The sequence below is a fragment of the Zonotrichia albicollis genome, chromosome 5 (genome assembly GCF_047830755.1).
Source record: "Zonotrichia albicollis isolate bZonAlb1 chromosome 5, bZonAlb1.hap1, whole genome shotgun sequence".
Classification (NCBI taxonomy): Eukaryota; Metazoa; Chordata; class Aves; order Passeriformes; family Passerellidae; genus Zonotrichia; species Zonotrichia albicollis.
Window position 1 is genome coordinate 27,451,430 of NC_133823.1, and position 26,546 is coordinate 27,477,975.

The window sequence follows — 26,546 nt, forward strand, 5'->3', positions numbered from 1 at the left end:
GGCATCAGGTGGGCAAGGGGTCCATCCCCAGACATCTTAATATGTTCACACCACTGAAATGTCTCCTCACCTTCCTTGCCAGGAAGGTGCAATGGACTGTTTCAGGCACTACAACTACCCCGCCCTTGCTGTACCATGAATGCTCACTTCCAAGCACCAGATCTTGAGAAGTGGGAAAGCTTGCAGACATGCAGCTGCATGCAGCCACAGCAGCAGCAATGGCACCAGACAGCTAGAAAGGACAAGGAACTTACCCAGGAAAGTCACTGCCACCCACAGTAGCCATGCAATTCTAGCCCACGGTACTCTCTTATTACTGCTGCAGTGATCTTGAAAGCAGGCAGCAGAAGTAACTTGGAGTCCATTGGTTCCAATAGGAGGAGGAAAATTAGCAAGGACTAACATCCTAGAAACATTTTTCCAGACTTTATTTAGGAGTCATTGGGTATTTCCCAGCCAATTGTATTAGTTTGTGTAGAAATTCACAATTCATGAATAGAATTTTCTGCTCGCTTTAAAGACAAGACATTTTATTAAAATTCATGCAGTTTTTTACATAGTTGCTACATTCTCATTTAAAAGTATATCAGACATCCAAATTTGCAAATGCATTCACAAATCTGGCAGTGTAGAAAGGTATAACTTACCCCATCTGTAGCTTTTACTAAGAGATCATATGTGGTTGGATCGCCTTCTCTGTCAATGTCTTGAGACACAAAGATCTGACCAGTGTGTGGGTCAATCTGGAAAGCTTTGGATTTTTCATAAAAATTAAATCCATCATAAAGAGAATACTCAATTTCTGCAAACTGGTCAGCATCTGCATCTGTTGCTTTGACCTGCAAGGAGACAAGAGATAAAAATGAAGCCAGTGAAACTATTACTCATTAAAACAAAGTGTCTGGGATTTTTGAACCCATTTGTGTTGTAAAAGCAATTGTTTGTGCCCAGAATAAATACAAACATGTTCTGCTACCTAAGCTGGTTGCCAGCAGTTCATAAAATATCTCCACTACTGACAGTGTAAATACCAATCCTCTTCATTTCCCAAGACTGGAAAAGCCATGCTCTTATGCCATACCTAAACTATTTTCCCTTTATGTTTTTACCAGTGGAGGTAGCTCTTACAAAAAAATCAGAAAGCTCTTATGTCACATGTGGATCAGAAAAGTGCTGCAGGACATCCTTACCTAATGTATTCTATAAAAGACTTCCCAGATCTTAATTTAGTTTTCACTTGAAAGAGGGCTTGGTGGCACTCATGCTTTTTGACCCACGGGTGGTATTTGATAAACACAGAAGTTTTGTACATTGCTCCTTCAATTTTATTCCCCTAAGATCTTTGATAACAAGTATTTTGTGCTGAGTTTGGCTCTTCTCTGGCACGTTCCATTGTGATATTGTTATAAATTATTTTCTACCAAAATGTTTCTAAACTTAAGTGAAAACTATGCATGCATTAAGAAAACCAGTATTTTCAGTTCTCTAACTTGTCATTATTGGAGATACATAAAGAATTTCTTCTTTGCAATTGGTTTCCTTTTCCCCTTTTTCTTTGAAAATGGTAATTTCCATCAGCCTGTCTGTTACAAGCACAATGTAACAGAGGCATTAACAGAGAAGACCTTAACAGAGCTTTGGAAAGGTTAGTATCACAAAGCCCAAGAGTCAGAATTTGTGGGAGCCCAGAGAGACCTGTGCCAGTCAGTGCCTGCACCTGACACAGGCTGATGAGACCCACAGCAAGGTCAGCAAGGTCAGAGGTGGAGATCTGCACGTGCCTGCCTGTACAGAAAACCATCTGGCACAATTTTAGGTACAGTTTCAAAGAAAACAGTCCAGCCAGGGAGTATTCCTGGAAGTAGGTTTGAATTAGGTCACCCTGTTAGGGTGATATAAATTAATTTAGTTGCATGGACACAAGCTGTGCCAGGTCATTTGGCCATAGGACCCAGAAGAGCCTTTGGCTGCTGCTCCTACCAGAACAAATGTGGCCATAAAGACCAGCGAGTGCCTGCATCACAAGCTCCCTTCTTTGCCCGCACAGGAATTGTTCTGGCACTGAGATACTTAGCTGGGACTGAATTAAAACCAAATGAACAAAGCATGTCTTGGGAAGCCTGGAAAGCATGGAAGGGGGGAAAAGGAAACCACATAAAAAGTGCCAATTCAGATCACAAAGCTAAAACTTACTCTAGAGAAGTTACATCAATCAGAACTTTAAAGTGACAGCCCAAAAGATACATGTGTTATTTCAATTATTATTTTTTGCTTGTTGTGATTTGGTTTTTGCTTTGCAGACTTTTCCACTTCTTCATGGAAGCGCAAGATTTTTGTATTTCAGAAGTATCACTGTGACTGCACCACATGCTCCACAACATTTTCCCTCCCATAGGAAGGTTTTCCGCAATGCCAAAGGCCATTATACCAGAGTTTACACAAAAAAAAACTCCTTTGGGGAGCCCTGTGCTCACAGAGCCCTTCATGCCCTTTTCACACCCTTGCAAGTTTGCACCCCACAGCTGCAGCAGTGTGCAACGCATGGCCACTCCTGACCTGGGTCCAACTACTTGTTCTGGGCAATTTAAAGGCAAAAATCACAATCACACACAGCTAAACAAAGATCTAGTCTCCTAAAAATGCTTTACAGCTGTATGTAAATCAAGTATACAACATGCACATTTCTCCAGCCTCATACTTTATTATTTCTGTCATAAAAACAAGACCAGAACACACGTCTAGTGAGCTCTTTTAGTAATCTACCACCCTAATGTTATGGAACAATAATTCACTTTGCCCTTATAAGAAAAGTATTTCAATTTGTTTCTTTTGCCTGAAATCCAACAGGGGTGACAGTACTGAAAGGTTCTGTCTGACTGTGCCTACATGCAGTTACATGTGTAAATGCTAACATTTTTGTCTGCAACTGAGCATGAGTGATTAATTGCAGGTGAAATTTGAGGGTATTGTTAGAAGTTTAGCTCATTACGTTCGGTGACTTGTTTTCTTTGGTGTAAATTATGCAGTCTTCAGACTTTGAAGACATGTACAGACTTTACAGTACATGTAAAGGCATAATGAGTGATGAATTTAAATAAAAATGCTTCAGGTCAAGGCTATGCAAATTTAAAGGTCTAATTGCGATCAACTTAAATTACTATAATCATCTCTCAGGCAGCAGAACTAAGTGGCATCCATTTTTTAAGAAAAAAATAATCTTTCTTCCTGTTCAAGCACCTTACATCCATTCAGTTTCTACCCACTTAGTAGTCCTTTTTTTAATCACTCACCATGGAACCTTTGATCTGAAGAGGGAAGATCTGGAACTAAAAGTGAATGAAAAATTTCCTGTAGCCAACAGATCTGACACAGAATGGCATTACAATTGAGGTCAGGGAAGCTATTAACTATATGATCATAGTTAATCATTGAGGCTGAAAAAAGACCCTTAAAATTAACAACTAAATGCAAGCTGATTTAGAAGGAGGAATTCAGTGAAAACATGCTAACAAATTCAAGTTTTTTGACACAATTAAGTGACTGCATTGTTAAAGATTTCAGGAATTAAAGCACACAGTGGTCACTGTCCAAAAAACATTGGGTTGTGATAGCCTGCTGTGAGTACCAATCCTACAGAGTATTGCAGCAGTTAACTGCCCAAGAGCTGTGAGTTACAGCGGCCCAAACCAGAGGAAATGAAGGCAGCAGAAGGAATTTTCACAGTGGACTGATCAAGAGAGTTGTATGTTAGCAATATCACAAAGGTGATAGAGTTGTATGGATTTATGTGCCTTGAAGAAGTGGGAGGCAAGAGAGTACCAAATATGTAACACCTCTGACAAGCCCAATACAAGACTGGAATCTTGGAGAAAAATAAAGGGGAAGAAAAGGAACAGTTATGCCCCCAAAGTCTTTCTCCTTTTACTAAATTTGTTTTCAATGCAGTAAGTTGAACATCCAAGTTTTTAAGGAGTGCAGACTTGGGAATAAGTTCAGGACAAAGTATTTCCCCAAGAAACATTTTTAAAGCCAATAAGAGTCAATGTGTGCATAGCTCCCAGCTGGACTTCTCCTGTCAGTCATGCTTCCTGTAGCCTACATCCTGTGGTCAGCTTGTACAATGTCTAGACTAAAAATCTGTCAGAGAAAAAAACCAGTTTGTTCTGTCCTGTTGACACTACCAATGAAGTGGTTAGACTTCAGATATTGTCTCAGGAGGAGAAAAGAGGGGGACCTAGAGAAATGTTGTGCAGAACAAGTAAAAAAATCTGACCCACCTGTGTGATGTTCAGACAGACTAGTGCAAGAGGAAAATAAATGGTGTGAAGTGGTAGATACTAAAAAGTGTAAGAAGATAAATAAAATTCAACAGTGTTGGAAGTGCAGAAATCATCTTATATTTGCATATGGAAAGAGGGGATGACCTCCAAGAACCCATCATTTTAGATGGATTCTTTCACTACCCTAATTTCCTCACTCACATGCGCACTTCAACCCTGTAACACATTTCCAGGTTTAAATGGAAAAAAAATTGCTGGCAGTACATGTAAATAAGAGGGAGCAAAACTATTTTAGCACTATGCTGAGAAAGCAAAGACTTCAGAGCTTACAGAAAGCAAACATTTGGCAGATCTTCAACTCTTTCCATTCACTTCAGTGGATTGATGACAACTCATAGCAATGGGCAATGCCTCCATATTTTACAGTCATTGAACTGTGTAACCCACAAACTAATTGTAAGCAAGATTATAGAGAAATAGATCTGCTACTAAATTCTACATTGCTTTAAACATAAAGTCATTTTAAGAGAAATCTCCCCTGTTATATATTTTTTTTTAAATTTCCACTCATTTTTATCCTCAAAAAATTAAAATAAAGTCCCTGTGGTTATGTTTACCTTTCTTTATTTTGCTTCTTAGATATTATTTCCTAACAAATGAACATAATTTGAAGAGCAGATTAAATATTTTACATTATATGCAAAATGGGGAAAGTGTCTTGTACTCACAAAACCACAACAAAAAAGACAATCCTATTACTTCTAGATCAAAGATTCAGAACCTATAAAAAAATAATTCTTAGGATTTAGAGCATGCAGCCTTAAAGATGACTGACTGGCAATGCCGAGTTTCACATTTGAGTGGCCAGGATTAATTTTACATCTTTCAGATAGACCAGACCACTGGAAAGACCAGGCCATTCAGTCAAGTCATCACCATGGCCATCTGTGATAGCAATTAAATGAGACTAAGAAATAATCAATCAATTCTTCACAGCTTAAGAAACTACAAAAAAAGAAAGGAAAAAAAAAAAAAGACAAAATTACCAGGGAGCTGAAAAGGTTCAGTTAGATCAATGGTGTAAAATGGATCTATCCAGCATCCTTACATTTGACATACTGAAGGACAGCAGGCGTGTTCCAGGCAGTACAGCAATACCTGACAGCAAACCCTCACCAGAGAAGTGTTTTAATTCCTCACATAGGAAACGCAAGCACCACCGGAATGGTTAGCTACTGTGGAAGCATCTGCTCTGCCAGACCTTCATGTTGTCCATGACCACAGGGAAGGAGAGGAGCAGTCTGAGTTGGTGGCATGCTGTCAGCAACACGTGACCATAGAAATATTAGCAGTGAAGTTACTGGTAGAAGACATTTTTCAAGTTACTTGGGTGTATCTGTATGATAGATTAGCACGCATGCTGCCACAATCACACATCATCAAATGTCTTCAAGCCAGTGCTCTGACTTACAACCCTGGTTAGTGAGAAAACAGCATATCAAACACAAACCAATGATCTCTATGTCACAGCTGCCTCAGGCAGTACAGACAATAATGCTGACACCAAACCTCAAGAGTGCAATAAATACATTACTTTGGAATTTTATCTATCTGCCTCAGCACCCACGATTAGCCTGCTCCCTAGTGCAGCAGGTTTAACATACGGAAATGGGAATAAAGCTGCAGATCCACTTGAAGTCCTCAAAGCATGAGCCTTGACTTCAAGAACAGGAACTTTTTGCCTGAGGCCTTAACAGCTGGTCCTTGACAATTGCACTGACAGCAGAAAAAGCCCCATTCTTCATTCTCAAACTGGGCTGCATCTGGAAAGCCACAAATCAAAATAAAAACTGAAATTTAAGCTGCTAATTCAACTGGCACAGATGCTTACTTTGTCAACCACCACAGTACCAGATACTCAAAAAATCCCCAACAAACAACAAAATCCTTAGTCCTCATCCTTGCTCTGATACAAAAAATTTTCACTGTGCTGGTCAGGTCAATGGACTTGACTAATGCCAATTTTTCTGCATTCCTTTGATCTGCTCTAGGAAGGAGATAACCGCAACCGACAATAAGCACTGCACAGACACAACCTTGCTAATCTGTACTAAAGCTGATGCTGATACCTCCAGCTGATTTCTGATTCACTCTAGAAATTGCCATCAGTTTTATGAAGGTGCTAATAAGAAGCAAGTCTCATCAAAACACTCAATAATTCTCAATAGCCTTTCAAGTGAAAAGAGGAAAGCCTAATTGCAGAGGCACAGGCCAGGCATGCTCTCTGCTCAAGGACAGCATGTGAAATGTGGTATTCACTGTAACCTCAACTAAACATAACATTTCTTAATTATAAGACTATTGGTTTTGACTTTTCTAACAACTACATCTGTTTGGGTTTTTTTTTTTTCCATTTGTGCCCCCATGAGTTGTACAGAAATTTCAACTAACTACATGGTTTTAAAATAAAGTAAAACTAACCCTGCTTCACATATGAATCTCTCATGAAAAAAAAACCCACTAATTTTTACCTTCTTTATAATACACCATTTTTTTACAACATTCTCCATCTTCCCCACAACAAACAAATGAAATTTAATTTACATGATGAATGATTATGAGATCTTAGTTTTTGCCTTCTCTGCTCTTCTGTGTATCTAACTGATGACTGTGAACAAACCTGCCAATAAAAAATATTGACAGATCTTTGATTTACTGCTTTCACTTAGTCTACAGAAAGCAAGAAAAATTAAAATCACTGGAGGAGAAAACAGCCTAAGTACATTACAGCATCACTCTTTCATTCTGAACACCAGACACTACTCAGCAAGTGAAGTCCAGCTCCAGGAAGAACTAGGCATTTCAATCTATATTGTAATCTGCAAATCCTGCTTTGATGCTAGCCAGAGCCTGAATTCACTCCAGTTTAATGCAGCTATTTCTTACATGCATTAAGCTTTGCTACCATGCCTTGTGCAAAACAGCACAGGCAGCTAGATCCCATTGAAGTGAGCCAGGATCCAGAGGTGTGGGAGGCAGGTCCAACCTGGAATGTCTGACCTTATCACTCTAATTACCCTGGTTGGATTGGACTGCTACAAAATACATTGTTAATGTCTGAATTCATAGCAAGCAGCTGTACTGCTAAATGCCTACTTATTACATGATAGAGTAGGGGTTAAAAATATGTCTTTTTGGGAGTACAAAGCCTGAGTTCTAACACAGAAAATGTCTGCTAAAAGCACCATGTACTCTGTCAGTCTGTTTGGTCTACATTGCCTTTCTTCTTATTGTGCAAATATAATCAAAAACAAAGTAACGTAATTTTATCATTAATGTAAATGTAAGCTGAAAGAACAGAAGTGAAAAGAAAGTATTTCTGAGGAAAGAAAAAGGAATTAACAGCAACTAGCAAATATTTGCATGACTAATGCCTTATTTAAAGTCAAACCCCCTACTTTTCAGTGAGAGCAGCTCCATCCATTTGCTAATTCTGTTCACATACTCTGCTATAATTTTAGATTTTATAACATGCTAAAACCTTGCTATGCACACTTGAGGGTTTAAGTACAAATTCATTTTTATTCATTAGTAAGCTACAGAGCCCCAAGACTGAATACCTCTGTCAAGCAACAGCAGAGCACAAAAATTCCCTTATTCTGTGCTAATTGCATAAAGCAAGGAGCGATGGGTTTTATAATTGAGAATATCTATCTCAAAAATAACTATTCATACTGAACATGCTATTTTAATAATTGTACACTGGAGCATGCTTTAACTTTTAGTAGCAGGATTATTTTAGAATTATATTTAGTAAGTTGTTTTAGAAAGCAAAAGTCAAGGTACTAGCTATCTTGTTTAGGGCAACTTAGAATAAAAAGAAAATCAATAGTGGAATTTATTATTAGTAGCATGTATTACAGGATGAATAAAATATTGTTAGAATAATTTCATTGTTTTGCTTAGATCAATTAATTTCATTACTATACTCATAGTAACAAGTATATACTTATACAGCTGTAATGTGATCTATTATTTAACTGATTGAAGTGTATGCATCCTGAATTCAGCATATGTGTGTGATCTTACAACACTAATGACAAAATCTTTTGATTATAGTCATATCTTTTATAGACAAACTGCAGAAGGGTGCTACAAAGGAGAGAAATAGCTCCAAGAAGAAAAGAAACCATGCACCCAGCTGCATTCCTTTTGGCACAGTTTTATGCAAATGGATTTTGAGACAGGTCACGAATATGATCCAATAAAAGGTCATCATAAAAACTTCGTAATTGGTGCAACATTTGATTTCAGCCAACTCAGTTCCTGATACAACTGACCTGAGGCAAATGGTAAGAAGGTGGTAGGAAAAGTTCAGTCTAGGTAGAATCTGAACTCTCTTTAAGCAGTGATATAGTCTTAAGAGAGGCTAAATCTGAACAATTACACACATTTGTGTAAACATTTTCCAAGCCCCAAAACCAGTCTGAGCTGCTAAATCCTGCTTGCCAATCACAATGCTCCAACCAACATTCCTGACTGGACTGCTACAACAATTTATGGAGCTTTGTTGCAAACAAGATCACTAAGAGTAGTGGTCCATTTAAAGAAAAAGAAGACAGAATGAAAGCCAAGAACCTTTATTTGTGTATAGCCAGATTACTGAATATTTTTTTTCCTAGCTCTTTTCCAAGTCACATTAGCAAGTAGCAGTGAGCAGCCAAGATTAAAAGCTCAAACTTACTTTGCTGTCAGCCTCAAAGGATTTGTATTGCACCTTTACAGTAAGCAAAGACTATATGTAGGCTACCTGAATTGCCACTTACAAGTAGATTTGTAAATTTCTGCACTCCTTGGGTAGATATGATGGTTTACCACCAGGCAAAGGAAGTCTGGCAGGCCAGCAGGAGCCCTGCTGTCACTGGAGAAGAAACCTGTCCAAAAAGCCCTAGCAGAAGGTTAACTTAGAAAATGTACAGTTTTGCTCAGGTCCAAAGATGTCAGAGAGGGTCAACCCAGAGCCCATCTGGATTACAGCTGTAGGTATTCCATGCAGTGTACGTGGGTATTTGCCAGAGCAGTGAGCTAACTGGTTACCACCTTTCCATAAATCAGGAAGTCCTCATTTTAAAAAATAAAAATCCTCAGAAAAAGCAAGTTGATCAAAGTTAGACAGATTCTTTTGCTTTCCTCATGGCATCAGCTGTTTCAGTTTATTTCTTCAAATAGTGGTAGGCTTCCTACTGCCCACACACTTTTTTTACAGATCTTTATTTACCTTTCAGACTGCTACTCAAGTCAATGAGTTATATGACAATGGACTTGTCTACCTAATCATCCACACACACTTGAAAAGCAGGTATTTCTAGTTCATCCATGAAAAATCAGGGTTTAATTTTTGTCTTGTATATCAAGAGTTGTATTATCATTATAGTGCAAGGATTCCATATCACCAGAGTTTCATACCTCCTCAATGTTTCTCACAGGCATCTCCTCTAGGCACTGACTATTCCTGGTCCTCACAGTAAGTCTGTTGGCAGAGCCCACCAATCTACTCTTTTATACCACTTGTTCTTATTGGCTACAGGTGTGGCCTGTTAAGATCAGGCCTGCTCCTACTCTTTAGTAATTGGTCCAGCTGCAGCTCATTGGGGGCTAAGATTACATTCTATATCACCTTCATTTACCCATACTGTATCCCCCTACATTTAATGACTACAGCAAGTGTACTAATAAAGTTAGATAAACAGCAATATATCATCATCATCATCTGTCCCATTTTATTTTGATTGCCGTGGTGAGGCTCAACACCACCACTTCAAGGCAGGCTTTGCAGAACACATAAGTAAATGAAGGCAAAGGCTCCTATCACTTTGCATGTCTAATGCTCAGAATCTGAATGTTCATTTAAACAGACTGCCAAATATTAACAAATATGAAATTCCTTCCAGAATCCCTTCAGAAAGCTGGCCTCTTCTGTTCTGACCCCTTCTGAGTATCTGCTAACATGCTTATGTCCAAAATCACAGTATTAATAGCGTATTCTAGCTTGGCTTTCAGAAATATGGCCTGCACTACTTTCAGTTATTGCCTGCAAAATGTTGTGTTCCTAAGTGTTAAAAGAAGAATAAACTCTCTTCTAAGGAAAGCATACATTTTGTGTAACCGGAGTCTTATAAATCATGTCCAATTTATATTTGGAAGTAAGCAGATGAGGGCTCTCTTAGTTCATTTCAACTTTTATGGAAAATTTAAAACATGGCCAAACTCACAGCTTGAATATTGTATTCACAGCACTTGAGAAAAAATAGTTTTATATTTTGTTCATTGCAGGCTAAAAATTAGCAAGGGATCTTATATATCTCCTAAAAATTGGTGCGAAAATGAAGCCTGACACAAAGTATTAAGACATTTCCCTTCTCCTTCCTTCTAAATCAATATTTTCATACACACACACCAATGTTGTTTTCTCTCTCTCCAACACTGCCTGTCTACATTTCTAGCTATTTTTGCTCTACACAAACCTCACACTCACAGAATTTAGGGGCTAGCAGTAGACAAGGTGTAACTATAAACAATCCCCAGAAAGAACAAAAGTCAGAACGTGCAAATGTTAACCTCAATTGCCTGACATGAAGCAAAATCTGGGATAATGTCTAATAAAAAAAAGAATCCTTTAGTAATTTATTTGGTTTGAAACACAAAACCCACTGAGTGCCCAATAAACTTAACTAAAGCAGCAAGTTCTTCAATTTAAGTTAGCTGTAAATTTTACAAACATGATTCAGATGGCCCAGTTTTGAATATGTGGAGGTGGCAGAGCCACTCCCAAAGAGTTAAAGGGTATCACCTATGATCCATGATGTTTGAACGGTATGCAGAAGCATGACAAACTCACCACCACTCTAAATTTAACACAAGACACAGCTTTTAAACACTCTAAATACTTAAAACTCTTTTAAACACTCTCAATACTTAAAACTGAGCTTACCATAAAATAGTTCCCATTCCCAAACTAGAAGTCCTGATTAGTATTATGAGAATTACACTTACTCATACAACAGAAATTCTGTTTGGTGAAGGGCTAGTAAAATTTACCTGAAACACGTTATCATGCCAACTAAGTCATGCACATCAATAATAAAAATAGTTGAGTGTACACTCTCTTTTACAAGCTACAGATCTTCAAATGAACATAGTGACATATATGTCATTCAGAATGATGGGGCCAGAATGACTCTGCCCTTTTCAGACCAGGCTACATGTCTGAATGAAACCACGAGATGCACCTTTCCTTCCACATTCAGTCCCTGCTCATACAGCCTCCACACACAAACCCAACTACATGGTGGCCACAAGACCAGCATGTTATATGTGCACAAGCCAGGATATACATCCAGACTGTGCACTGAGTGAAAAATATTTCATTTGTCACTGTAAGGGATGCACATCCATCAGATGGAAACCCAGGAGCAGACTGTCCCGCTGAACTGCACACACCACACGGAAATGCAAAGTTACAAAAGCTTCCAGGCCAGAACAGTCCTGAGCCAACTAACAGGGCCAAAGAGAAAGCATCATGAATCTGCAGCACAAATAGACAACCCCCCTCCTGCCCATCATTATAACAGATGCATTACATACTCCAATTTCTACAATAATCCTTTGTTCATGAGTTCAGAAGGAACATGCTGAATAGCATGATCCAGTACCTGACAAACCTTAAGACCTTTAGAAAATACACCTCACCTACTACAGGAACTACAGAACATCATATGAGGGAATAGTTCAAGCAAATAGACAAGCACAGAAAGTAACTAAGTTTCATAGTGGAACATTTAAGGAAAGCACACTGTGTACTAGCAGCAATTTTTAATTTATAGAAAACAGCAGATGTAGTAAGTTTTGGAAGGAAATGAGAGAGAAAGATGGTATAAATTGGCCACATCAGTGATACGGACACAAGCACCCCTTTCATTTGACTAGGAATTCTCCTTCAAACAGGGACACTGAAGCCCTATACTGGTCCTATACTTCTTGCACACAAATCAGCTGTTTTGAAGTGGGAGATTAGGAAAATCAGATGGTTAGGTTCATTTGCTCAGCTCCAGAATTCTCCAAAGTCCTTTGTTTTCCCTTAAGAAAGGAAATACTCTGTTCTGGGAACTGGTTCTGAACATTTTGGATTTAGCCCCTTCAGTTATCAAAAGGGCTAACTGGAATGAATTTCAACTTCAGCAATCAGAAGAATGAGATCACACTGGCAAGTAGAGAAATACTAAGAATTTGCTCTTCAGTAACAAAAATTAGAAACAAAGCAACTCCAAAAAGAAGTGTCCAACTTGGTATATACAGAATTTATACATTCATAATCTTTGGGAGGATTGAGGCCTCCCTGAATATTCAGAGAGTATGTCTCTAATACTAAATCACTTTATCACATGTGCTGCTTTTAGACAACCCATTCCCTATTTTCTTATTACTTTGAGAAATTTTCTCAAACTAATGGATGAGACTATTTGAACCATGGTATTTAAAGTATAAACAGACCAGATATTCTGATCAAAACAGAAGGATCCCTGCAGTTTTGTCACATCTATGTGCTAAATTTGTAGCCCTTTAATTTCCATTGCTGTGTAATGTTCCCCCATTTTCTGGAGAAGCTAAAAAGACATTAGAATAGCAAACTACTGAATAATGAGATTCTGCTCTCAATTGCTTCCATCCTTTTTGCATGTTATTGGTACCTGTCCACAATGTTAGTTATTCTCAGCTGCCTTTATTGGAACTTTTCACCATATGGCCAAAAAAAGTGGCTTGCTTTTCCTGTCCTTTGCCATACCTCCTCAGAGAGTGGCAGCTCTCCCTCACCAGCACCTATACAGCAGACACATAGCAACAGTCTTTTAATTTAACTTTTTAAACAGTTTCTTGCTGAGACCTGGCTCCTGCTAAACAACAGAAATGGGAATCACAGCAACTAAAGTTTCACAACAGAACTATTGTATTTCATCCACACAAGGGACCCTGGAGAGAGCACAGAAGAGAGATGGGAATATCTGGGCTCTGTGTGCTCTTTGCACCACTGGTTTCCACTTGGCTTGTAAATATACCACCATATTCTATTCTCAAGATCTCATTCCACTACACAGAATCAGAGCTTATTTCCTAGTTTGTCTCACCACATTATGATCTCTTTTCCCCCCCCCCTTCCTTCCGAAGTGAAGCTGCAGCTTTTGAAGGAACATTATAAAGATATAAAAGTTCCAGACTGGAGCAGAGCAGCAGAACCTTTAGTGCAGGACCTGGTTACTGGACAATGGGCAGTGCCAGAGTCTGAAGAGCAAGATGCAAGAACTGCACAGTCAACTAAACTACTCTCTTCCCCTCTACCATGAAGTGTTCAATGTAAATATAATAGTTAAACAGGCTAATAACCAAAGGTCAGGCTTTTATTATTTCTTTAAACTCTTCTAAATGAACTGTCTTCACTTGTGTTAAATCCACAAATAAACAACTTTTCTCAAAAAAAAAAAACCTTGCCAAGAAAATTCATGGCTACAAATCTTCTTCCCAGGAAGAACGTTCTCATATTTTTTTAATTTATGCCTTTTCAATATAATGAAGTATTTTCTATTTTTAGACAATGAGTGAAAATTTCCTAATATCTACACTGAAATATTCAATTATTTCATAATTCCATCACTCAGTGTCTCTTTACTCACTTTCTGGCCAAGACAAACAATACCAGTCTCTCTCTTCTGTTTCCCATTTCTGAAATAGGAAACACTTTACATCAGTCACAGCTTGTGTTGGGAAGCTGGGTTAATGTATCTGCAGAGTCCCATCAAAAAGCACTAAAAATTCCATCTCCTTAACAAGTGTGGAGCCAGCATTGTCCTAGAAAAATGATGGAACAGTACCAGTAAAGATCCTTTTCCACAGATAATGATCTACTACGGATTGCAGTAAGGTCCCTTTCGCCTGTGGGAATGTTGGCAATGACTAATAAATAATCGCTGCTAATGACCACTTAAATGAAAGTTGAAAAGTCACAAAGTGATCTCTTAAAGGAGTGACCTCAACCCATCACAGAATATTCTGAGTTGGGAGGAGCCCACAAGAATCGAGTCAAACTCTTAAATAAATGGGATTATACCCATGGCCTTGGTGTCATCAGCACCAAGCTCTGACTAAGTGAGCTACTCTAAGGTGACCCTGAATAATTCACCAATCTTCCATCAAGAAGGAGGATGGTATTTGTTGGTCTGCCTTTATCACTATTGGATCTGGCACCAACAGGCACCACTATGGAACACCTCCACAACAGCTTCTGACATTTTAGATTCACTTCACCACAAAGTATAGAGCTTGCTTAATTGCTATACAGTATTTACTGTAGCACTTGAAGCCTCCAGTGTGCTAAGTGAAAGGTAGGATGCAATAATGGTGCATGGAGCAGGATGAAAATCAACTCATAGAAAGGCTAAAGAATAAAAACTGACATTATGGAATTACAGAACAACTCATGCAGTCTAAAGTGAGCACAGCACCTCTGCAGCTCAAATTAACTCCAGCAGAAAAGCAATGGCAGGGAAAGGGTCATTCATTTGGAGGACATCCGCTGTCTTAAATGAAAAAGTTGGAAAAAAACATCCTTGACATTTTGAAAAAGTCAGTTCCACAGAGGGGGAAAAAACCCAACCAAAACAAATAATCATGAATAGACACATGTGCTACTATCAAAGAACTACTTTCCAAAGTGGTGAAACCTAAAAGTGAAAAAAAGTAGTCTTCACAGGAAAACTGAATGCAAGAGACTATTTTTAAATGTGATTTTTTTCTACAAGATGTTACAAAATACAATTCAGAAGTTTGTGAAAGAATTAATTATGACAAGAGTGATGGAGTTTCGTGGGAAAGCAACTACTGCATCACAAAGTAAGCATACTCTTATGGCCCACCAGTTCTACACATGCACACTTGGAGAATTAAAGAAGCCTGAGCACTTTAATAGTCAGGTACTGTAAATGCAGATGCAGTTTTTTGAGAAAGGAAACAGAAACATGATCTCCACATAGCCACCATGCTCACAATTCACAACTCTGTCATTTGAGCTGTTTTCACACCAGTAACCTAATGCCTCAGCCTGGACACACATCTGGTAATGTCATGCATGTAGCGTGCACAGGGAGCACAGGTGGGCTCACATAAAAATGAGCATGTTTTGAAGCAAATGCAGAATGGATTAGAAGTATATCTAGAAATAATTGAATACAGTGACCATAACTGTAGCAACCAAAGCTCATGAACAGTGAGATGTCTTAAATAATTCCTGGTAGAGCTACTTTACCATTAACACACAAGTAGCCTACATTGAAGAAGAAAATTGCTTCTTCTTGACAGCAAAAGTGCTAAACAGAACTACAAAGCTGAGGATTCTCGCAAACTACTTTATTATAATAGTTATCTGCTAGGCTGTGCAATTTGCTCAAAAATAAGCAAGTAAAAGTAAGCAAGGGAAAGAGATTTATAGAAAAAATAAACAACAGAAATGATACTTTGTATTCTTATAATGGGGCAAAGCTTTCTGTGAAGTTACAATACATTCTCCGTCTGCCAGAGAGGCAATTTCCAAAGGCACCATAAGATGGAACAGTGAGATTTACATTTATTTTCCTCTCACTAATGGCTTTTCTGTCTCTGAAAACTGTCCAGAAGTAGTGTAGTATTCTTTACTCACAAAAGATTGTCATCACCAGGAGAAAATATCAGGCAAATAAAGCACTGCTGCAGACATGCACTGCTACTACTTCTCTATTATATGAAATCCATGCCATTAGGGCAAGGAAGTGTCTTTTGCATGTTATTGCGCTTGGAACACACAATTACAGAGAATGGGAGTTGATTTTATATACATATATTTCAGTGAAGTCAAAGGAGATAGATTCATGAGTTATGCATAATTTAATCCTTAAAAGACCCTTCCCATCATCCTCTGATTCCATCACTTGTCCAAGGCCAACATCATGGTGTCATTTCCTGCAGCCTTCTCCGCTGCAGGATTTGGTCTACTTCTGCAGTAAATTCAAAAAGCTGGAACTACAAACTGATTCTCTACTAAATCCTGTGGCCATTCACCATGTTTTTGTTCTGTGAAGAAGTACTTACTTCATTTCCACTTGGTTCTATAGGCATCTTCCATAGGCACAACTTCAAAAGCCACAGAATGCTTCAAAACCAGGAGCTGCTTAGTCATACTTTGCAGGACAGACCAAGATTTGGGTTACTACAATTAGTGATAATGAATACAAGCTATGGCAATATCAACTCATGGGCTGAGTACCATGAAACATGCTGTGAAACTGAATTACAGAAGCAGGAAAGGAGCAGAGGGCAAACTCAGCAAAAAACTCCAGGAGAATGAGATGATGACAGAAATCCAAGTTTCCAGCTTTAAGAGAAAGAAGCAGGTGCACATCACGAGTACCAGGCTGTGCAGTCCTTTGTGCTAAAGCTGCCCTCAACAGTAACACCCTACTGGCTACAGCATCTGACTTTTCACAGACCACAATGCAAAAGTCTACTTTCTGATTCGTTGAAGATTCACTTCCAGCAAATTAGAGAAATTCTCCCATTCATAGCAAAGAACATGAATTCTCAAGATAATTTCAGAGCCAAAAACCACTTTCTCTGAAGTCACTGTGGCTCCTCCACGTCAGCCCACCACCAATTAAAAAAAAAAAAAAGTTCAAGAGAAAAAGTAGGTTTAGGAACCTAATCTAATTACATTAGAAAGATAACTTTAAAAATTAGAGTAAATTAAACAAATAAAAGGGCAAATTCCATTCAAATTTTGTTGTTGTATAAAGAAATAAAACAACTAAAGGGAAGAAGAATAAGCTTTCATGTAAAGATAGTGATACCAGCATTATGCATCGTTCTTGCTTGTCACAGCTTTTCCAAGAAGAAGTGCAGCTTCACACAAAATTAAAATACCAAGAGCAAATTCCAGCTCATATTTATTTGGTAAACATACAGCCACAGGCAAATATCTCCTAAATAAAAGAAGGTAAAGGAAGGAGAGGATAAGACCAACTAAAGAACAGTTTCTACAGGTTTTTTTTCCTATCTAAAGAAAAAAAATAAAACACTTCATAAAACCATGAGACAAAATAGGAGAAAAATGCAGTTACAGGTGGGGGCTTTTCTCCCCAATTTTAAGAAAAGGCAGGAAAGTAGTTCTGAAATTCCACTGTGAAATTAATATGAAGTTATACTAGACAAATAAAATTGGCAAAACAAAATTACAGGTTCTATTACAAAGATTTTTTTTTAAATGGCAACATTGCTGTGAATTGCAACTGTTCTGCAGTACAAGGAATTCACTAGCAATAACACTATCACATTAGCATGCAAAGGCATTTTCAAAATGTATGTCAAAATCAATTTCCCAGCACAGGCAGTATTCTCTATTACTGCATGAATTCCTGAGGGACTGGTTTGAACTGACCATGGCAGCATCCAACACATTTTGAAACCAACCCCGCTGTCAACACCTGTGGGTTCCAGACAAAAGAAAAGCCCTTTTTGCAGGCCAGTATGCAGAAAAAGATCTTTCTCAGCATCATTTTCTACCCTGCAAGTATCTCCTTTCTGTAATGCCATCCAATCTACAATCTGATGAAAAATAACTATTTGCTCTAGCTTCCCTCCAGTCTAGATGATTCCTTTAGTTACAGAAATACATTTTCAGTGTTTGATTTAAAATTGTTAAACTAAGAATTTTCACAAATAAAATCTTACACAATTTCTTCTTCATTCTGAAATTAATAGATTTAATACCTAATTCGAATCAAACTGTGTCATGGTATATTTACCCTCCTTTAATAATTTTTCCCCTTGCAAAGAATTCCACTACTTTTTAACATGATAGCCATGGACTGGGAAATTTCAAAAATACTACCTTCAGCCTTATAATATTATCACTTTGGCAATCAAAGGCAAAAGAATGCAGACTTTGTGCTTTTATTAAGGCTCGTTTTACACCTAGTATAGAAAATAACATCACTCGGTGGCAAGTAGTGCCAGTGATAAACTCTGAGCAAAGTCATGCTGTCATGTATTTATCTGCCACTTGCACATTGAGATAATGTACCCAAAGAAAATAAATTGCTAATAAATATTGCCGATGTTTTGCAAAACAAAAAACAGGATAAAAACAAATTATAGGAAGCCTTGAATGTTTGATCAGGTTTTTTGGACTGCAACTTCATGACAGCCCAGTGCTTCCAGCATGACTGTTCCTATCGATGGTAACACTACAAAGAGCCCTGCCCACAGCTCAGGCTGCCAATGCCAAAATATTGAATGTCACGAGGAAAAAAAAAGATATATTTCTGGATTAAACAGACTATACTGTTCATGCATTAAGTATGAAGTCTCCCACTGTGAAACTGAAATCAAAAGAAAAGATGGTATGTTATTAGTAAATGGGATAATTCCATTACAGAAGTGATGTCTCTTGCTGCAAAATACAGTGAAACAGTCTCTTCAAGCAAGTAATATTACAGCAGTCCTTAACAATATATTTAAATCCTTAATACCTGCTTATCATATAAGCAGGTTTGTCAGAGAGATCTCACCATGAAACCAAACTCATTAATGCAAAAATCAATAACTACATCTCCGAAAATGACGTAACTCAAAAGATCAAATGCAGAAAGCCACACCCTTTAGTTAACAAATACTGTGGTGAGCATACATGTACTATGCCTGTCTGTTTTACTTTATATGCAGCTCCTCTGCATTCTTTGAGGAATTATGGTAACTCTAAAGATCATCTGACTTCATCCATGGGCCTACTGGTCATTGACAGACACACTGACAATTTTTAAAAGCTTCTCATCTTCACATCTGTTACCAACAGCAGCTGGGAAAGTAAGCTGCTTCTGCTGCTTTGCAGATAACAAGGATTTACAGTTTTGAACTTTGAATCAGTGGAAATCAGAAAAACCTGCTTTTTTAGTGCCAAGACAAAGTTCTGAGGTGAAACAGGATTTTTCTACATGACTTCAAAGTATGAATAGTATTCAATCCTCTCTGGTGCACGCAAAAGCAGCTTATTATGTGCACATAGTCTCTGTATGAAGCTGTAGCAGCTGTCTCACATTAATATGCTTAGCAACATGAATACAGTTACAATATAAATGCAAAATTACAAATGTTGCATTAATTTTAAGCTAGTATATAGTTGATACTAGCCCCTTTTTTCAGCGAGTGTCAGAATCCCTAAATCTGAGCTACTGTTGAGGTCTTGGTTCTTATTTTCTTTGGCTGGGTTATAGCTAAACATATCTACTCTCCCTCTTTTTTGAGCTTTAATCACTCAGTAAAGTAACTATTATTATTTTGTCTATTGGGTTAACCTGCCCACAATCACATACTACTTTTATCAAATTTGAAAGGTCACACAGCAGTCATTTTGTGTGCAACCAGATAATGTCATGTGAACAACTGCATTTGGACATGTTAATGTCAACAGGCTAATGAAACTTTATTAATTTTGTGGGAAACTCTCACATATTTCCTTAACATGCATTTGGTTCCCATAAAAGCCCCAAGCAGCCAGCCCTGGCAAAACGAAAGCCCTTCTCTACTCTGACAGGAGAAGTTCCTGTTGGAGTATATCAGCACCAACCACAAAGAAACCCACTTTTAGTTCAGAGATGTCACTATCTGTACAGCTTTGGGCTGTTTTGTTTCTCACTTGGCTGCCAAAAGGACTAGTTTCTTTCACAGTGTGTTCTGTGACAAATGAAGCAGCAGTAACAAATCCAAGATACCCAGTCCCATTCATGAAGAATAAGACTGTACAAAAGTAAGACTCTTCATTTGTTACATGCTACAAAGCTCTTCCTAAGAATCTAGGTTTTTAAGATCAGGGTAAATTTAGCTTTTCCCTCTTGTTTTTCAGTTATGTCATATTCCCTGTTAAAAATCTTTTGAGAAGGATCTCCTTAAAAGCTCACAATATTTAGCTATCCATTTATTCAACTCCCTTATTTACTTACTGTCTGTAAACTCCCAGTTCCTAAGGAAGCCAAGTGAAACACTTGACAAGAATTGCCTCCAAGTCTATTCAGGAGCTGCCAAGAAGTGAGATTCCTCCCAGCTGAGGATGTTACTGCCATAAACACCTCGCAGGGGTCACTGGGCTTGTGGTGAGCTGGTTTTAGAGCTCTTTTCAGAAAATCAAAGTGTTCCTGCTCCTCCTCGCCTCAAAACCACAAGGGGAAAATGAAATATAATGGCTTACGTACTGCCAACATCCCTCTTCTCTATGATATACAAGAGCATGATTTCACAGGTATCCAAGATGTAGGATACGCAGTGAACAGCTGATTGAACCCTAGCAATCCTAAGATTGCCCTAGTGGAAAAGGAGAGATGCTATAAAACCCTAACACCTTTCAAGTATCCTTCACATCAAATGTAATCTCCCTACAGAACATTAGATTAACTGCTTTGGTATTCACCTGAATTTAACATCCTTCCCAAACTCTCAGAAAGCCAGAACACCTGTGGGGGAGGAGATGGGGGTGGGGGGGATTTCGGAGGTGGGGTCTGTTCCTGCCACAGCTGGATTTCATTACAATGATCACAAGCTCTTCCACCTTTAGGCCTCACAAGTTTGACTGCAACAGAGCAGATACCACAGCCTCAAATCCTGGAAGGGCTCCTACCAGACTGAAAGACAGCACAGCAGCTGCTCAGCAGTCACAGTTGCTCAGCCCATTTATGTTCCTTTGACTAACTCCCCCCCCATTAAATAGCAGATCAAATATTAGGCTTGCAAGAACCATGGCTAAAAGCACCACTAGATTCTGAATGAGTAAGATGTGTCCTTGAACAAAATCATTCCCTTGAACAAAATGAAAGTGTTCCAGATGATTACAGAACTTCCCTTCTCAACAATGCAATGAACACTGAAACAGCTGTTCAGTGGGAAGAATGTTCAGCTGTGGTTCAGTCAGGTCCCACAGTGCAGGAATGAAGGCTTTCAGAAGTACTGGCAGATTCTGGAGAGTCAGAAGGCCACTTGGTGATAACACAGTAACGTAAACAAGGAGAGGGAAATGAAAGAATCACTGGCTATCATTTGGGGCTGAAAGAAAATATGTTGTTGACATCCATTACAGGAAGGAAATCTGACAAAATGTTGAGGAGGTGGAAGAGCATTCTCACATTTTCAACCCTATTTATACAATTCTATCTGTTAAGTTCAAATATTCTTGTGGACAAACATAAAAATCCTTTCACTTAAAAAACATATGAACGTAGTTGAAGAGGAGACCTTAAAAGTTATTAAAGTAATACTTCACCACACCTTTTCAATATGCCCATTTCAACAGGCTAAGCAGTTATGCAACTAGTAAATGAAAACCACCCAAGGAGGGTTTAAGAAAATAGTATTTTTTATAGTATCATCCAATGTGCTTAAGAAAAATAGAATTCTTTTCTCACATTAACAAATCCCAGTGCATTAACAAGTTTTATAAATTAGACTTAATGGGCTCCTTTTCCAGTCATTAATGTCACACAGTAGTGCCTCGTTTTGCACTTTAATGACTTCTTTGCATATATCATCTGGCAGTGCTCAGCTTCCCATCCAAGGGTCTGAATAAGGAGATAGCAGCAGAGCTCTGTTCCATAAACTCTCAACTCCCAAGAAGCAGCATCCTGTCCCTGCTTTTGTCCCAGAACATAATGCATACAACTCCTTTACTGTAACTGCATCTGCCCTGCTTATAGTTCCAGCATGAAAAAAAAAAAGTACTTTTTACTCAAAAATAAAGTACTTTTTACTGTTTATTTCAAGTTCTGCCCAGTGGACTTTCCTTCATGTGTTTGTTATGCAGCCATCAGAACAAAGTTATTTGTGAGAACAAGTCTACTCACACCTATTCATCCAGACAAAGCTGAGGATAAACAGCAATGGAAAGAGTTATCACCCCAGCACAAAGAAGAATATCCAGGCAATGGAAGGAAAGAGAGTATTTTCAAGCAGTTGGGATTTTTGCTGCCTAAAGGCAACGACCACAAGCCTCATGGAGGCATGTGAGCTTTCTCAAGAGAAATTAAAAGCAGCTGTTAAATTTCTCACTCTCCTTTGAGCCCTGATTTCACCGTGAGGAGTCAGTATCCTGTTTTACAAAGGGAAGTGGGCGGCTGGTTTCTTTTTCACAATAGAGCTGACCTGTTGGTTCTGGAGCTCCTCAGATGAAGGTAGTTGGACACACTACAGCTGCTCCGCTCCGGAAAGAAAGCAAATTTCAATCTGTAATAAAATACTGCCCATGGTCATCCTGGAGGTATAAAATGTATGGCTTTAAATTTGTTTTAGGACTGTTGTTGATGAACTGTATCTGAAAGATACATAGGCTATCTACACAGCTAGAGTGGAATTTTTCTGCAATAAAGACACCTGGAAATTCGACAACTACTATCAACTAAATAATCTCAAAGTTTTAAATTCCTGCTGATACACTGCTATCAAAGAATTCAAGCCTTGATTCTTATGTCAAGCATCTCTGGACTCAGACAATGAAATTAAGCAGCTCTTCATTTATAGATGCATCTAAAGACAGACTACAGAGAATCAGAAAATTTGTTCAAAGTTGTGATACTCTTCACAGTATCATAGAGACACAGAGAAAAAATTCACAATACAAAAAATTATTATGTAGAAAACATCAGACAAAACCTCAGAGAAAGTTAAATCATGTCTTCCTTTTTACATTTACAAGCCAGGTGATCACATAATTACAGGTACTTAAATGTCTCAGTAAAGTCCTAGGTATTGGACATGTTCAAGGGCTTAAGACAGGAATAAGCTGGAAGACAGGGGGTTTTTTTCCATCATGTCCAGAAACACAGGAGAAAAATTTACCTTTTGATAGAAAAAATAGTAACACTGACAGAACCAGAGAAGCTTGGCAGTTAACAATCTAATCTTTGAAGCTTGGAAAAGTTTGCTAATGTCAGCAATGCATGTCTGCAATTCTCTATAGGAATGAAGCAGACTGACTACTATCTTGGGTAGGACTATTTGAGATTTATCAACCACAACACGGAAAGACAAGAAAGAAACCAAAACTGCATCTTCTGTTGACTTAATTAGAAAAAGAGAAACCCTGCCAAACACAAAAATAAAAGCATGAGAGGACTAAGTGTTCTGCATTTGCCACATAGATATTACTATAGTGTTCCTGATTGCTAAAACATGGAAATGGAAATACTGCTGACAAACATAAAAGCCAGCTGTATTATTAAAAGCAAGTTTTTTATAGGAGAAATTTCACAAAACAAGTCACCATCCTGGTTCATGCTATGAAAGTTTCTAATGCTCTATTGCACCGATGAATATTATAACACAAAAGCTTAACATGAGCAATTGGAAACCCCATGTAATAAATAAAGGTTCTTTGTATACTTGGACAAGTTTTTTTATCACATTCAGTCTTTAGAGTCTTTATGTCTCACTTTTCTATGCTACAGCTCACAACATGAAGAGTTTCACAGGATCAAGCACAGGGCAGCAAACTCCTGTGTTTTATACAAGTGAATTTGGGAGGAAAGTACCTGTCCAGACAGACCATACAAGACACGTGTAAGAAGTTGAAATAGCTTCAGTCACAAATCAAATAAGACAAACAAACTAGTCACATGATCTAGGGTAGACATACTAGACACCTTGGTAAAAAAAAAAAAAATTCTAAAAATACAGAAGAAATAAGACTAAATTCTGCAGTTAAAGCAGAGGGCTGAGAGAAAAGTACCCTCCCTCCTATTCTGATTTAACCACTATCATTCAAGCTGCTCATTAATATAGTCTTACCTGAAAGCACAACTGGAGAAGAGCCTCAGTAACCTGAGGCTTCAAAGGAAAAAAGCTTTACACAAGGCTAAACATGGTTTAGAGCTGGATCAGAGAGGGAAAGGTAGCTAATTACTTTTAACTCCCCTTATTACAAACATCAGCATCACCAAGAAAATTTAGTGCACTGTTTGGCACAACTGTGATAGAAAATTCTGATATCTAAAATTCACTAAGGACTTTTTTTAAAGTACCTGCTGGACTTTTAAAAGGCAATATGAGTACTATCTCCATTAAGGTGTTAAAAACCCCTAATTTTTGCTGTGGAGGCTTACCACAACCTGGTATATATATATGTAAAGGGGCCTTTCCAATCAAATAATAAAGCTTGTTGGTGGCAGAATAGTTGATTACTTTTATCTGGTAGCAGGATAACTGTAATGCATTGTCCTAATGATCTTCAGCCAGGGAGTTTTAAATTGGGCATGCCCTTACCACATCTCAGTTTCTTAACAATACCTTTCAGATACTAGGAAAATTAATAAAGACAACAAGATAAAGATATCTACTGTAACTTCTTAAACACATCTATTTCTAATTGCAGGGAACAACAGCATAAACTCTAGTTAAGCAAAGTTCACAAAAAGGCTGTATTTGTCAAAGAAAAACACAATCTGTGGGACTTTCAAACACCTAACATTAATAAAGATTTTTTCCAACATACAACTACCAAAATGGAAAACTTTGTGACCAGTGGACATTCAGGATGCAGTCTACACTTACAGAGGTTTTAATTGCAACATGCAGGTTTAGTGTGTTGCAATTACTGTGTCCAGTAATCCATTTTTCCTGTTCACAACACATAACCAGGGACAGACTAACACATAGGAAACAGGTCAGTGATAGAATAGTCCACTAAGTGGCGAGTGAAGGCAAGGGGTACATTAAATGCTGAACATGTGAAATTTCTAGGGAATGGGAATGACTACATGAGTAATCTCTCCTGTAGAAATTAAATCTGTTAGGCAATTAACTGCCTGAAGTGCTATATCCCCACTACAGGGATCACAGCTGAAACTGTCCCACTTCAGATTGTTAACACCTGGACAAAGCCATTAGGCTTGGAAGTAAATCATTGCCTTTCCCTGCTGCTGAACCTGCAGAAGCATTCCTGAGGACTTTCACGTTTTTATATCCGTTTCTACAACTTCCCGGCAGGTCCCTCAAAAGTCAATCACTGATATTCAATGTTTTCCACTTTACATTGAACTAATTCATTCAAGATAATGAAGTCAGGCATTCAGTATTAAAGAGGCCTCTGGGGGAAATAAACCAACAGCAATGGTAGGGTAAGACCACAAAGAGAACTGAAATTTCACAGTAAATTCTCCTTTATGAGAGAGGACCTTGCTTTACTGTCCAGGACTTTTCTTTCTCTTTCCATTTTCTTCTCTTAAGACTTATTTCCACAAAATGAATTTCATGTCCTGGATTTATTATAATCAGTTTCCTGGGAAACATCCTGGCATACTACAGCATCTCACCAGATTATATCACAGTGATTAAGAGCACCTTCAAGACTAGAAATGCTTTCCAAGCACAGGTCTACAGCTGTGATTGTGGAAAACATATATGGAATTTTTTCTGGTTTTAATGAACGAGAAAAGCCTTCACCTACACATATCACACACCCCTTTTCAGAAAAAGGAAAATGGGAGCTTGATTTCTGCCTCTGTCCCTTTATGAGTGAATTAACAACTGAGCTATCAGAGGGGAAAAAAAGGGTAAAAAAGGAGATAGAACATTTATTTTACTAACTTCTTCGCTTCCTTAAGGATCAAAAATATGCTTTATTTCCAAAGGATGTAACATTTTTAACAAGGTGCCTGCAACACCTTGTTAAATTCATATGTTCATATTTAATAGCGAATAGGAAAAAAAAAAAGCAGTGAAACAAGTTTCAGGATCATTTTAAGTGAAAGCCTGTATTAATTTTTCAGCTCAGAAAAGGCAGGATAAGATCTAAAGCACTGAAGCAGAGTAAGTGTGATAAAAGAGCCAATATAAGTTATATCTCTGGGGATTTGAACCACAGAAGATAACAACAGCCTAATCTTGCTACTACTTATTTTGTGCTTCTGGTCTAAATGTCAAAACCATATTAACATCAAAAAAATCCACTGAAAAGAACTTCAGACTAATGGTACTGGAGTGACTGGAAATTGAAAAAATACTCCAAAACACAGATTGGAAGAGCAAATTAAGGATGGCTCCACCAAATCAATGTTAGTATTTTAAGGTTTTGAATAATATATCACATAAAAATCATCCATATTCATTGATGCTGCAGCTAGGTGTGATCAATATACTTATAGCTTAGTAACCCTC

At 38.0% G+C, this 26,546-nt stretch overlaps 1 protein-coding gene across 1 annotated transcript in view; it reads right to left on the reverse strand.

Annotated features, from left to right (window-relative positions):
• Nucleotides 1-26,546, reverse strand: part of DCHS2 (dachsous cadherin-related 2) — a 112,206-nt gene that overhangs the window by 67,912 nt on the left and 17,748 nt on the right. Inside the window, exon 2 of the mRNA XM_074541160.1 lies at nucleotides 648-839. Coding sequence (XP_074397261.1) covers nucleotides 648-839 — 192 coding nt within the window. The remainder of the gene's footprint in view (nucleotides 1-647; nucleotides 840-26,546) is intronic.